Below are 15,334 nucleotides of genomic sequence, written 5' to 3'. Positions count from 1 at the left end.
AAAATAGCAGAGGCAAATAAGAGGAAAGAAACATAGAAATGAGCTGGGAGGGAAGGAGACGAAGATTGAGATCAAAGGAATATGCAGAAAGGAGGAGAATAGGAGGAGCTATCAAAGAAGAAACTGACAATGGGTCAGAGAAAAGCTGAGCGATAGTGGAGATAAGAGGAAGAGCTGAAGCAAGCCTAGTATAGACCAGGACAAGGAAGAATGTAGGAGAGGAATGCAGAGGAGGGCTTTACAGAGCTTGCTGTTGTAATCTGCAATGTGTCTCTGCGGCTGATTGGAGTTAATTGATACTATCCATTGGGTCTGACGAGTAATTTTCTCTTCTCTTTATTCAAAAAGCTATTTTCAAAAGTCAGCCACGATCGCCAAGAAAATTAGAAGTAATAGGGTTACCATATTTTGAGTGTCCAAAAAGAGGACACTCCACGGGGCCCTGGCCCCACCCGAGCCCCGCCCATGCCCCTGCCCCAACTCCACCCCTTCCCCAAAGTCCCCGCCCCAACTCTGCCCCCTCCCCTGCTTCCCGCGAACATTTGATTCGCGGGAAGCCTGAAGCAGGCAGCAGGTAAGCTGGGGGGGGGGAGGAGGCGCAGCCCAGTCTGGCCCCCCCAACCGAGCGGCTCCCTCCGTCAGCTGGCCCCGGCGTCTCCAGCCTGGCTCGGCTCGGGCCCTGGGGTGCCGGCCCCGGGCCAGCCCCCGGCCGAGCACCCCCAGCCCAGTACCGCCGGCTCCGGCCCAGCACCCAGCGGCTCCGGCCCCTCCCTATTTTCCCGGACATGTTCGGCTTTTTGGGATTTCCCCCCGGACGGGGATTTGAGGCCCAAAAAGCCGGACATGTCAGGGAAAATCCGGATGTATGGTAACCCTAGAAGTAATTAAGAAAGCACTGCCTCTCGCCTCTTAACACCTGCCTGTCTCAAAGAGGTGTGAGAGGGATACAGTTAAAACACCTTTTGTTTAGACAATATGAGATTGAATTTCTCATCCAATAATTCTTCCGTTCGTTTTGGCAAGAAATGAGCGGGTTGTCTCCCTCTGCACCCTCCTATAAACTGGCAGAGGCAATGTAGCCTAGAAGATAGAGCACTGGACTAGGTATCAGGAGATCTGCGTTCAATATCTCTCTCTCCCCCTGGGCTGCTGAACGGCCTTGGGCAAGTCACTTCACCTTTCTGTGCCTCTGTTTTCCTGTCTGTGAAATGGGGATGACCTACTTGTCTCCTCTGTGAAGCACTTTGAGATCTTCTGATGAAAAGTGCTATGAATGAGCTAGATATTAATTATATTATCAATTGGGGAATGGAAGTGCTGGTTTTCTTCTGCAGGATCTCCACCCTGCTCACAGAATGCAACATTTTCTAATGTTTGCATAAGACTGTTTAGTCTGAGGTGGAGAGGTTGTTTGGGGAAAGAAGCTGTTACAGATTTAATGTTTCATTATGTTTTATAATTTCAGAAAGTTCGTTTTCAGTCAAGCGCTCGAAATTCAGAAAATTTTACTGTGAAGAAGGCTTATAACAAGCCCGCGAGATATCAGGTAATGACAGTAGAACATCAAGAGCAAGGGAAAAGATCTGTAAGCAAACAAGGTTTATTTGCAAGGCTCAGATTTGTCAATATACAATGGACTCCTCCATCCTGTGATGTGTCAAGCAATGACCTATGCCAAATCAAAGGACACAGTAGTTTATGGGACTGAGCCCAGTCCTTTTAGTTTCACAGTTGCTTACGGCAGCATGGCAGCTACAGAAATACATTTGACATTAACGTGATTGTCATGGTAATTAATTGCCAGTCACTGGTATTGAACTTACAAGAAAAGTTCACCCGAGCTTCATCCTAGATCTAGACTCATTGACAGTGTTTCATTTTGTCATGACACAATGTTGTCTCTCTAGACTTTACTTTAACTCCCTCGTGTGCTTTCTTTGGCAATATTTTGTCCTATTTAGCTGGATGTGCAATGTGATATGTTACAAAAATAATTATGAGAGCCGTGATGACGCAGCTTACTCTCCCCACACTGTGAAATTACCATTGTTGTAAAGTTCTGAGTAGAACTGGGTGAAATATTTTTTACAAATGACTTATTTGCCAAAAAATGCAGTTTTGGGTCAACCAAAAACTGTTAGAGAATTTAGGGTGAATATGGCCACTAGAAATTTGGAAAAAAGCTTTCAAAAAAGTTGAAATGTTTCAACGTGACATTTATTAAATATAACACTTTGACTTTTCATTTCAAAATTGCAATTAGTTTTGAAATTTATCTAGATTTCACTAAAAAAAAATCAAAAAAGGGTTTTAAAAAACACTCGAAATGAAACTAAACCTTTCATTTTGGGGCAAATGAAATGTTTTATTCACCCTGAAACAATTTCTTTGTCAGTTTTTGTTTTGGTGAGAAAACTGAAAAATTGTCATTTTGGTTTGACTCAAAACAATTTTATTTCTTTTCTTTAGAATTTTTCAGTTTAGACACCAAACCAAAAAATCAATTATTCACCAAGTTCCCGTCCTGAGAATTTATGCTTCTGGTAGACTTATTTTATGTGGAAACAGTGGGTTATGTATGTAGTAGCAAAATCTCCAACTAAACAGGTACATGGTTAACATCTACACATATCAAGTATTTGTAAATTGTTAACAGGGTTAAGGAAAGGAATTGGTTATTGGGATAAAAAGGTATAAATATGTGTAGTAAATATTAGATATTGGGTAACATTTTCAAAAGTTTTTAAAGGTATTCAGGGCCTAAAGATGTAGACAGATGCCTAATATGATGTTCAAAAGCAACTAAGTGCCTAACTCCCCTGGAGTTGAACATCCCATTAGGTATCTATCTACATCTTTAGGCACCTAAAAACCTTTTAAAATATGGCCCTCTGTGACAGAGCCAGAAATTGACCCCAGATCTCCTGAGTCCCATTCCAGTGTCTTAACCACAAGACCATTTTTCAGTCTCCTTTGACCCAGCAAGATAAAGTCTATAGAAGGTACTTGAAAAACTGAAGGAACAAAGAGTATTTGAAGGTAGGGCCAATAAATACATAAAGAAGATTGATTTCTGCCTAGAAGGCAATAACTTACTAATTAAGGTCTGCTCCTGAAACTCTTTCTTAGATGAGTATCACACCATTGAAATCAATGGAACTGTTTGGGTGAGCAAGGTCTGGAGGGTTGAAAATTATGATGACTTTCTTGACCAGTAACTATGTGGTTGAGAAGCCATTTCACTTACAGTAGCAAAGAACCCAGAAGGGGTGGTAGATGCCAATAGAGATGCAAAGCCACAATACAATATTAAGGCAAAAATACACAGTAGCATTGCTGGAGATATTGCAAGGAATGTCTCCAAAGGCTGCAAAGTGATATCCACCCCTCAGATTCTTGATAAAGAATTGTTACATTTGCATTACTTCTGTTCAGTATCCTTACAACGGTATATTCTCTGGTATAGTTGGCACCATGAAGATCTTGACCATTGCCACCTGTAGCTACATGGCATGTAGAGTACTACTCATTGTAAATATAGACTGTACTGCAAATACTGTGGCTGGCCCAGGTAAATACTCTGTGATGGTAAATGTCAAGAAGATAATGGCATTCGTTATATGTTGATTCCTTGTTTTCCTGCAAGTTCCCTATTTTTGTCTCCTATTTTGAAAATTGTTTCTGTTGGGATCTAGTATTTCCCCACTTTCCCCAGAATGTTCCTCAATTTATGTTTTCTCAGGTGGCAACACGTCTTCCATCTGGATTGAACTACCTTGGCCATCTCCAGCATACAGTATGTGCACTGTGTCTCATATGTATTCCCTTAACTGACCCACCTGGTTAGAGAGAGATCTCGTCTATAGAAAGACACAGTCCTAAACATTCCACATTCCATCACTAGATAACACATATACAAGTAACTGGATTCTTTTTTGTCATTCACCTGCCTTTATATTGCTACAGTTCACATCTAGTTACTTAATGATCAGGAAGAAGGGGTGGGGTGGTTTTGGTTTTGCTTTGGTTTAGGGGTTTTTGTGCCTCAAAACCTTTGGGGAGATTGCCAGTGACATTTAAAGCAACAGAATTTCTTCTTGTTCAGTGGGCAGATGGGCCTGAATCTAGGTTTTATGGGTAGGATGCTCCTGTGATTAGCGCGCTAGCTAGGGTCTTGGGAGACTTGGGTCAAGTTCCCTGCTCTGTTACAGACTACTTCTGTGAGGTTAGGCAAATTTCTTATTCCCTGTGTCTCAGTTACCCATTCATAAAATGGGGATGATAGAATTTCTCTGCCAGTCAGGGATGATGTGAGGACCAGTATATTTTAACAATTGCGAGATGCTCAGATACTAAGATGGGGGGACATTTGAGTGCCTTAGGCAGATAGATGTTAAGTTGCTGTTGTCCCCCACCATTTTTTATCCAAAAATGACAAAACTGCTCAAACAGACCACCGTAAAATGAATGCCTTTCAGTCCCAATGGGAGTAGCCATTCGCATCATTACACAGAAGCCAGGTAACATGCCTCAGTCATTCATAGTACTGTAAGTAGAGTGAAGACCGTGAGAGCTTTCTTAGCCCTATCCTAGATTTTCTGTGGGAGCAGGAGCAAGATCCGGAAGGCAAGTCCAGTTCCTGCCTTTAAGGGTATGGAGGCTCCCCAGGCACCCGAACGAGTGTGGTTCTGCTGCACCAAAGGAGAGGGCTGTGTATGCATGCATGCTGAGATGGTGCAGACAGAAAATTCAGCTTGGGAGCGGCTCCTTGCATGGCAGCAGGCAGGGGCAGGAGAGGACAGAACATGAGCAGTCCAAGGGAGGTGGGGATAGTTGGTCTAGAGTATCTGCCATTGTCTGGATTCTCCTTTCTTGTCCCTATGAAGAAGGGCAACAGAAGGTGGACTGTATCCTGAGGTGTCAGAGTCCTCTTCCCTGGTCCTTGTGCATCTGCCCAGTGATCAGCCCAGTGACTGAGGTCAGGCATCGGGCACGGGCTGTGCCCCACAGTGACTAATGCTCAACATCATTGTCCAGGCACAGTAACCCCCCTTAAAGTCTTTTCAGCTGTGTGGCTGTTTATAAGATTATAAATCTAAGGGTCAAACAAAGTGAACTCAGTAAATAAGAGATGTCTTTGCCTCCTGTGATGAATCAATGAAGCGACTCCCAGGAGCAGGGGCTGTGGTAATTTAAGATGAAGGTAGACGCAGATGGTCTTTTCCCTTTCTAGTGTCTGCGTGCTCGAAAAAGGGATGTCAATGCAGCTCTTCTTGAAGGCAGACGGAGAATATCCCTCAGTTAGACAGGAAAAGATCCAAAAATCCTGGTTGGAGTTACATCATCATCAGAGACAAATCCCAAAGGGATGTAGCCTCCTTGCAGATTGAGCACCACCTGCATTGATCGTTGGGTTGAAATTCCCCCCAAGAAACAAAACATTTTGGGCTCAATCATGCCATTTGGATGCTGCCTCATGGTGGGGAACTTCAGCCCCCTGGTGGAGCAGAAGGGGGAACCCTGCAAGGGGGCCTGATAAGCTTCCATTACTCCACTTTGCATGAGGAAATTCCTCCCAAGCAAGAATGCATACACTTCCATATCAGTTTTACACACTCAAATGTAGATTAATCATGCACTTGGGCACCCAAATGAGCTATTTTGGGGTCTAAAAATAGATATGCCTAACTTTGGACTCTTAAAGGTAGTCCCCTGGGGTCCATGTACACTGCAATAAAAGACCTGTGGCATGGCCATGGCTGGCCCAGGTAAGCTGACTCGGGCTCGCAAGGCTTGGGCTCCTGAGCTAAAAATTGCACTGTATGCAATTGGGCTCAGGCTGGAGCCTGAGCTCGGAGACCCTCCCCTCTTGTGGGGTCTCATGTCCTGAGTTCCAGCCCAACCCTGAATGTCTACCCTGCAATTTTTAGCCCCGCAAGCCCACGTCAATTGACCTGGGCTCTGACACTTGGTGCCGTGGGGTTTTTGTTGCAGTGTGGACATACCCTGGGAGGTCAGTCCCTTTAATCCTTTTGTCATGTTTGCTGCCTATCTTCAGCACTCCAGTCTATCAATGTTTTTCCCCCCATACTGAAGAAGACTCCACAAGACTCCAGTTGTAGCCTACTGTAAACTGGACTTCTTTTATATCTCTATGTATAAACATAGCTTCAGCACTTTTGCAACAGCATCACATTGCAAGCTCATATCTGATTTGTTGTCTGCTCTCATTCCTACATATGTCTGTACTTCTTTCTATCCAATAATCTTCCATTTCATAAAGCTACATGGTATTCTTTTTTTGCTGTGTATATTAAATACGTGCCATTTTTCTAAGGTAATGTTCATTTTAGTCCTTTTTTCCAACATCTTTCTGACTCTCTATCCTTCAGTGAGTTTCCTGTTTCCTAGTTCTCCTAGCCCCTGATCCAACACCCACAGGAGTCAGTGGGAGTCTTTCCATTGACTTCAGTAAATTTGGGATCAGGCACTTAGTTCAAAGTAATGAGTGAATTTTATAATGTCATTAATAAACAACTTATTTTTTCATCCAGATTTTGTCTTATGAATACTTGAAACAGCAACCTACATCCCCAAAACCTAAACGTGATCCCACTTCTTAGTTTGATAGTTAACCATTTGTAGTTACTTTGCGTTTATGGGCTATCCACCAAATTCAGATGTGTCCCACAGTATTCTTTGATCTGCCTTTCTTGTGGGATGCTCATTAAATATTTGTTGTCCAACTGTTATAACACCAAGTGCGTAAATATAAAGGTAAGATCCTGGCTCCACTGAAATCAATAACAAAACTCTGATTGATCCAGTGAAGCCAGGATTTCATCACTCTGTAGCTCAAACTGTTCATAATAGATCTAGGATTACAGACAACCAATATCATACCGTTTAACCATTTTTATTCACTTTTCAGAAAATAATGAAGCGTCTTATTAAGCGATATGTCCTGAAGGCTCAGGTTGATCGAGAGAATGATGAAGTCAATGAAGGCAAGTGGCTTTTACGATTCATGATGTTACAATCACTAAAGCTGAAATCAGGCATCTCCATTCAGTTCCAAACTGATATGTCAAATCATAAATCAGATGGGTGAGGCTGTCTGGGGCGGCTTCTGGAGAGGCAGCATGCACAGGCGTACCCTGGTGGGCATAGTTCAAACCATCTTTGTGGCCTGGCAATTTTGTGGGCTGAAATGATCTCCACTATAATTTAGGTTCTCTAGGGAGCTTCTCTAAGTTACAGCAGACCTACCCTTGGAGTTGTCCAGAATCACCATAGTGGCATGGTGTATGGACCCACCTCCTCTTTCCTCTCAGCCCTTGGCTAACCCCCTACACTAGGGCTTGTGAAGGGACCTGTGTAAGGCAGCTTCCAACTGTCCTACCCAGTGCCTGCACTAGACAAATTCTCCCCCAGTTGGTTAAGAGGCTTTCCTAGACCCCGTACATCATCATGGTGGCGTACAGGGGTCAGAGCAGAGGAAAGAATCCTGCCAATATTTCTGCTAAGCTTTCTATACTTTACATCACAAACACATCTTTTATTTGCCTAGGGCACCTACAGCACCATTCCACCATACAGCCAAGGCCACCCTTTTTTCCAACAGACCCATACTTCTTAATGGCACATTACACTGTACATTCATATGGGCCTTAGAAAGCCCCCTTTAAAAACGCTGTCCTGAGCTGTCCCCTCTGCAGCTGGAAGGGATGGAATCTGTGTAGTTTCCTACTCAGTATATATGGAAAAGGGAATGCTGGCGAGGGAATGGTCTCTCTGAAGCATTATTCTGAATCCTAAAAAGCCGCTGTGTAGCTTGGGAATCTGTATGTGGTGAAGGAATGGGCTTGGAAAGAACAAGAACTCTCCACATATTACTACTGTTAGCAGTATTAATGGAGTTTGTTTCATTAAGTCCGTGGGGGGAATTTTGTGTAACTGCTACTCTATGGAGGTTCCCACACATTTAGTGCCAAGCCCATAGTTTGCATTCCCAAATGAGCTCATTCTTCGGAATTAAAACACGGCGATGACTTGTTTAATTCAGTCTCATTTACAAGAACTTTTTTTTTTCATCGTAGGAGAACTTAAAGAGATTAAGCAAGATATTTCCAGTCTCCGCTACGAGCTTCTAGAAGAAAAGTCAGAAGCTACTGGAGAGTTAGCAAAACTAATACAGCAGCTGAGTGACAAGTTTGGGAAGAACTTAAATAAGGACATTTGATGGTGAACAAAGAGACAACTAGTTTTCTAAACATTATTTGATATTTCAACCAGCATTTTAAGGGAGCAAAAACAGTGCAAGAGATGCGTACGGAGTCCTCAACTTTTGCCACCTAAGAAATATTGGTGAGGGCCCTGCATTAGAATATGTTTTTGGGTGAAGCCAACAATCGGTTAATATCTTTACGATATAAAGGTGACATTTGGGTATAAAACAAGCCCATTGACATCAGAAATAAATGCACCATCTCCAAAAGATAATCATACTTATATTAGATACCCAAAGCACCTTTTAAAAAAAGCAAACAGCCAAATCCTTAGCTGGCATGAATCAGCATAGTTCCATTGAAGTCAATGGAGCCAAACTGATTTCTGTCAACTGGAGATTTGACCCATTACAGCTAGGCCTTAGATCTGGGTGAACCCTGCAGAATAATATTCCACAAATATTCATTAAAACTTTTAAACAAATTCACCTTCACTTAGAGGTGTGCACTCCTTTTGTGCTCGCTTTCCATGGACACCCATGAAATTGAGTTAGAACAGCACTGAGGTTAATGGAAAGCAAATGTGAAAACACACAGTAAAATGTAGTGATCTCAAATTGCCTTCCTACGAGGATTTATACTAGAAACTTCATTTTAAGAGTTAACTCATTCAGTCAAGGAAGAATAACAATACCATGTGACTTGTGACCAATCACAATGAGGCAACTCAGCTCAGATTTTGAATGTCAAATGGTAAGCCATAGCATCGATGAAATTCACAAAGAATGTTGCTGAACGGTTTCAAACTATGAATACATTTGGGGGGGGGGGAACCCACCTCAAGCTGGCTGGGGACATTCCGTCAACAAAAAGGGGGAATTTGTCAAAAAAGGATTTGCTAGGAGTTATTTGCTCAGCCATAGTAAAGAAAAACAGGGAGAAGTTTTAAAAATTACACCAATGTACAAGCTGCAGTGGTACAAAGTCCTCCGGTTGTACTCTTACAAGGGAAACGTTCAGAACATGATTTATTTGGTGTTTTAAGCTGCTCAAAGCACACCTTATTACTTTGGAAACACTAAACTGTACTGTTTGTTTACAAGGTGCACCTATGAGATGACCATTACATTTAGATATCAGCTAAGAAAAATAAGCAGAATCAGAAGGTGACCTGTGATCAGTTCTTAAGTGCCAGATGAGAACACAGATAGCCTAGTAGAGTAATAGTTATATTTGTAAAAAAAGAAAAATAAAAACAAAAAGAAAAACGTGTACTGTAGGTAGACCTGTTTAGAGAAAAAAAATCAAAATAATGTATTTTTACCTTTAATAAGATTATCTTGTATACTGTAATATTTTTACCTAAAAATGAGGGGGGGGAATAAAATTACCTCACAATATTTGTTGTACCTTGAGTGACATATTTGTCTGATGTTTTAAATACCCCCCACATAGAAGTTTCACTGGCTTTTGACAATGTGTGAGCAGGACCAAAGTTACATACACTAACAGCCTACTGCTGATGAGAGTCGAAAAGCATCATAGTATAATTATAGAACTAGAATTTCTGGAACTCTTCATAGTCTGCGCTCTGAATAACTCTGTCAGGGTGATACTTAGTCTGAAATCACTGTGTTGAGATTCATACATGAATGTGTGGACACCTACTGAGACGGTAAAACATAAATTAGATAACTTCAGTCATGTCTATTTGTGCTACTGAATTTCTAGTTGGAAATAAAACGGGTAACATTATTTGGACTAAGTTTAGAGAAGAATTGGCTGAAAAGACAACTGATGCTATCTTCCCTGGATGTGACCTGTCACTTGACATGCTACAGTGTGCCAGTACACATTAGCATTTTCCACTGCTGTTATTCACAATGAGGGGAAAAGGGCTTTGCTTTACAATCAGCTGCAATGCAATACCGTGATCAAATTCTCACCGCACGGTGTTTGCCAGGAAGGCAACACATAATAGCACTGTATAACAGTTTTTCTTTTAACGTGTAAATACCCATGATTATTTTGAGCTATCTTCCTCTGCCTAAACCTATGAATATTGCTCATATGAAGTGCTTGGTTTTCACTTTGAAAAGAGAAATGATTTAGCCAGACCGTGTTTATGAAGAAAAGGGTTTTCAAAAAGACTTTGGAATGATGGAATATAGTCATCTGTGATACTCCAAAATAATACCATCATATCACATGGACCACTTCCAGTTACTGCCCTGTGCATTTCAGGCAAAACTTGTGAATTGCAGGGGGTGCTGTCAGGCCGGCTATAGGTTTTTTGCTGCCCCAATCAAAAAAAATTTTGGCTGTCCCCCATCCCAGCCCTGGGCTCTCTCCCTCCCTCTCCCCCCTCCCCAACTGCACCCTCCTGCCGCCCCAGCCCTGGGTCACTGGTAACTCGCTCCCAGGGCGGGTCATTCAGCAGGAATTTTGGATGTGCACAGAACACAGACAGGATTGGTTCCCATATGGTTACAGAACAGCAGTAAAGTGGAACAATTTTCAGCTTGTGTGACTGGAGGATATCTGGATGCATATTATAAGACTGTCCTACATAAATGAAGAAAAGTTGAGGTGCCTTTATTATTCTTTTGTTCCATTCTTTGTTTCTATGGGGAATGCACTATCACGGTCTTCCTTTTAAACAAATAAAACTAAAACTTAAAAAAAAAAAAAGCAATGGCTGTTGAAAATAGAAATTCCAGTCCTAATAACCACTGGGAAGCATTTCTTGCTCAATTTATTCTACTTTTTCTACAGCAAGTTACAGTGGATCAGTATATTTGATTTGGGGGAAATGAAGTAACAGCCACCTAAACTGAGCTTGAGCACTCCTGAATTTTGTGGGTGTTCAAATCTGGAAGGCAGGTGCTAGATTCCCTTTCTGAATATTAGCTAAATCTGGAAAGGAAAAGTCAATTTCTGCTTCCATGGCTCAGAAGTGGAAATCCTCCTAAGTGCCCAGTACTGTACCTAAAGCTGCCCAGGTCCAGAGCCTCCCCTCCCTTACTTTTGATTTTAAATTCTAGTGGGATCCACATACCTCCCTTGCTAGGCTTCAGATAGAGAGGTGCACCGTCCATTTAGTCCCCCCAATTCCTTCTTTGGGGGAGAGCCCAGGGCTGGGGCAGCAGGAGGTGCAGGGGGGAGGAGGGGGAGAGCCCAGGCTGGGGCGGTACGGGGTCCGGGCGGGGGGAGAGCCCAGGGCTGGGGGAGCAGGGGAGTGCAGGTGGGGGCCAGAGCTAGGGCTGCAGGGGATGTGGGTGGGGGAGGACCCAGAGCTGGGGTGGCAGGAGGTGCGGATGGGAGCCAGAGCTGGGGTGGCAGGAGGTGCGGGGGGGGGGGGCGGAGAGCCCAGAACTGGGGCGGCAGGGGGGCACCGGGGGTGGGGGAGAGCCCAGGGCTGGGGCAGCAGGGGGTGCGGAAGAGCCCAGGACTGGGGCAGCAGGGGAATGCAGGTGGGGACCAGAGCTGAGGCGGCAGGGGGTGTGGGCGGGGGAGAGCCCAGGGCTGGGGTGGCAGGAGATGCGGGTGGGGGGAGAGCCCAGGGCTGAGGCAGCAGGAGGGTGCAGGTGGGGGCCAGAGCTGGGGCAGCAGGGGGTGTGGGCAGGGGAGAATCCAGGGCTGGGGCAATACAGGGGTGCGGGAGGGGCAGCAAAAAACCTAGAGCTGGCTCTGTTCCTATCATTCACAGCAAGCTGCAGATTTCAGTTCCATATTCCTTCCCCCACCCTTTCCTGTTGCTAGTGGCCAAGGGAATGCTGGGAAATGTAGTTCTTTCCCTGCTCCAGGGCTGGCTCTATAGGCAGGGAGCTAACCAAGGAACTACAGCTCCCAGGAACCCCTGTTGGTTCTCAGCTCCCATGCTGGATTCTTGCGCCCCTTGCAAATCTGCCGCCCCAAGCAACTGCTTGCTTTGCTGGTGCCTAGAGCCGGCCCTGGGTGCTGTCATGAAATCAGGTGCAAAATCACATGCCTCCCTACTCATTTGCATTCAGACAGTAAGACGATTGCCACTCTATTATCTATATTACATCTAAAATTGTGCAATTAGATCATAGTTGTAGAATTTTAGGCCAGAAGAGACCACCACAGCATCTAGTCTGATTTGTACATCACAGGCCAGCAACACCACTCAGAGCTTGCACACTAAATCCAAGAGCTGAAATTACACCAAGGAATTACAGCCCTTGGGAGACTAAATTCTAATTATGCATGGCTTGATCCAAAACCCAATGACAATAACGGGAGTGTTTCATTTGACTCCAATGGGCTTCGGATCAGGCTCTAAGAGATGAAAATTGCAGTCAATGAACATTCTGACAAGGCCGATTAGTGCTGTAATATGAATAGCTTTGTTGAACTTCTGCGCGGAGGCTTTCATATTTCCATTCAGTTACCACCTGCTTTTCTAATATGTAAATGTAGCGCTGCAGGTCTGTCATAACCAGGTAGTTAACTTATTGTTCTGCATGCAGTAATTTCCCATAAATGATCATAATACCAGTGTGGATTTTAAGAGGCGAATAAAAGAAGGGTAGGGAAAGTTCTGTAAAAAGAAAAATACCCACAAGTCTTCACCCAGATTTGAAAATAAATTTGAGTTAGTTGTAATTGCTTCCCTTTTGTGTTCACTCTCGATGACCTATCAAGAGATTGAGAGCTACGCAGATGAATGCTCCTGGAATGCAATGTTTAAGCTTGCATGCTTCAGATATTTTGTATGGGGGGAGACATCAGTTGACACAACTGAGTAACCAGTTTCTCAAAACCCCTGATTAGACTGTTGGCTCAGAGGCAGCTAAAGAAGTCAGCCAAGGCTCGGAGTGGAGCTTTTTTTTAAAAAAAATGGTGAACATTTTTAGTGGTTGAGGGTTTTATCAGTTGTATTAAATGTTTCTGCATTGCCCAAACTTTTTTTTTTTCATGAAGCAATTCAAAACTGAAACATCCTCTTTCAATTGATTGATCGGAAGAAAAAAATGGTTTTTTCGTTTAAATATGATTTGAATTGAATCAAAACAAGTTTCTATTCTTTTCATTCAAAAACCAAACTTTTTGTCACAGATGGTTTTACTGAAAAGCATAGCAAAGGCGACTAACGCCTGAAAACTGAAACATTAAGGTGAGTGGAAGTGGGTTTGTATATCGATCACTGTGCATTTGTCTCAATCAGCTAGTGATGGACAGCAACGCCACCCCTACTGGGCAGTGCTTCTTTGCCAAAAGCACTTAGCCTCTTTCTTGTGGTTTAGGTGGAGTTGGTTGAAAAACATGATGAGAGGGGGAAATAATGTAAATGTTTGTGAAACTTTGTCTGCTCTTTGTCAAAACCTTCCTGGCCACCCATCACCATTTGTCATAGATTGAGCCCAGTGCCCCCTGGACCACAGCAGGTGAATCCAATCCAGCTAATTAAAGAGGGTTGGGCTACACCTGGGCCTTTAAAGGGCTGCTAATGGGCAGCTGGAGGAGGAAGGATTGAGACAGGCTGAGCCTTGGGGAGGAGAAGCCACACTAGAGTGGACCTAGCTTCTGTAATGGGTTGCTGGAGCAAGGGGCCAGGGGCTCGGGGAAGCAGCCCTGCAGATGCTGCTCCAGGAAAGGAGTGGATGTGACTGAGGCTGGGAAGCTGCCTGGAGCAGAGGCCCAAGGACTGAGTTAAGACTGTTTCCTGTTTGTTTGATAAACCTCCTTGACTGAGAGTGGGTGTAGCAGCGCATGCTCTGGAGCCAGGGCAAAGCATTGCTCGATGACACCATTGCTGGCCTCGACACCATCACCAGGGATTTAGCAGAACTAGAAAAGCTATCCCTGATATGGGTGGAGAATGTCTCCCTGAATAAGGTCCATAGGGAATGGATCTATACTGGAGAACCACTTGGACATTGAGAGTCTCATCATTTGCTGAAGCCTCTGTAATTCTGACCAGACCAACACAAGAGAAGGACCTAGATGACATCACCATCTCCAGGTGATTCTATAATTCCTGCTATTTCTCTTGCTCAGTGGTTCCATTTCTTTGCTTGCCTTCTTCCCCCTCTCTTTTCTCTCTTCCTTTTGTCTTCTATTTAATAAGAGTCTGGGTTAGCCAGCCAGGATAAATCTAACCTTGCATCATTTTGCTGTGACCAGAAAGGCAAGCTATAAACTGTGGCTAGTTCTGGTAAAAGTTTGCCAGTGGTTAACTGGGTCTTGAGTGATATGCTTTGCCTGTTTTTTTTTTTTCTTCCCAGCGACTAAATTGCAAGCATCAGAGAAACAAGCTGCCTGTTCTTATCTCTCACTGTTGTTGTGTCTCTCCACTTTGCCTCCCCTTCTCTCCCACGCCCACCATGTACATTCTTCTGAAAAGAGAAGCTTGATTGTTTTTTTATTTTTAAATAGTTGTCACAATTGGGGGCTAGCTGCTCCTCTACCCCCTTTCTGGTTGCTCTGAGTGCAGGCCTCTCAGTTCTTGGCCCTTTTGCCCGTACCTGTCTTGGGGTGAGTCTTGAGACACCCTCCCCCATAGATGGATCCTGGTGACACTACACTCTGTGTACCTACTACGTATCATTCTGCAGGTCTGACAGGGGTTGGGGACCTGGTTTTCCTCACTTCAGGAGCCTGTGTCCAGGAGAGCTGGGTGAATAATGAATGTTTTGGTTCACTGGCCAATTTTGAGAAATTGGGAACGAAAAGGTTTCGTTGTTGGATCAAACTGAAAATGACACTTTGGGAAATGTTTCAGTGAGTCAAACAGGCTGAACAATTCCGGGGCAAACTTAAATGTTTTGTTTCAGCCCAAAATATTTATAAAACAGCAGAAGCAGGCACCTCCACTTTAACCTAGTGGTTAGTGCACTCCCTGGGACACGGCACGTCAATTCTCCCCTCTGCCTGATGTGGAAAAGGGATCTGAACTTGGGTCTGTCACATTGCAGGATGCTGCCCCAGCCACCAGGCTATAGGATATTTGGGGATGGGACATTCTCAATCTCCCCTTGTGAAGCTGTTCCATTTTTTAGGTGCATTGGTGTGCAAGAACTGGACTGTGGGGCTCCCTTCTCCCAGAGGAGTGAGTGCTCCAATTACCTGCTGGAGAATCA

At 44.0% G+C, this 15,334-nt stretch overlaps 1 protein-coding gene and 1 long non-coding RNA gene across 7 annotated transcripts in view; one reads left to right on the top strand and one right to left on the bottom strand.

Moving 5' to 3' along the window:
- Positions 1 to 9,628, top strand: part of TRPC7 (transient receptor potential cation channel subfamily C member 7) — a 205,694-nt gene extending 196,066 nt beyond the window's left edge. For 3 of the 5 annotated variants that reach the window (XM_065555041.1, XM_065555043.1, XM_065555039.1), the window contains 4 exons: positions 1,466 to 1,546; positions 3,743 to 3,796; positions 6,932 to 7,007; positions 8,100 to 9,628. In XM_065555041.1, the coding sequence (XP_065411113.1) occupies positions 1,466 to 1,546; positions 3,743 to 3,796; positions 6,932 to 7,007; positions 8,100 to 8,242 (354 nt within the window). In that variant the 3' untranslated portion in view covers positions 8,243 to 9,628. The remainder of the gene's footprint in view (positions 1 to 1,465; positions 1,547 to 3,742; positions 3,797 to 6,931; positions 7,008 to 8,099) is intronic. The other 2 variants (XM_065555040.1, XM_065555042.1) reach the window with 1 other exon arrangement.
- LOC135973197 (uncharacterized) overlaps positions 1 to 15,334 on the bottom strand; it is a 133,804-nt gene that overhangs the window by 44,616 nt on the left and 73,854 nt on the right. The window lies entirely within an intron of this gene.

Source organism: Chrysemys picta, chromosome 8 (assembly GCF_011386835.1).
Source record: "Chrysemys picta bellii isolate R12L10 chromosome 8, ASM1138683v2, whole genome shotgun sequence".
Lineage (NCBI taxonomy): Eukaryota > Metazoa > Chordata > Testudines > Emydidae > Chrysemys > Chrysemys picta.
Note: the sequence above shows the minus strand (reverse complement) of the source record. Positions and strands in the feature narration are given on the sequence as shown.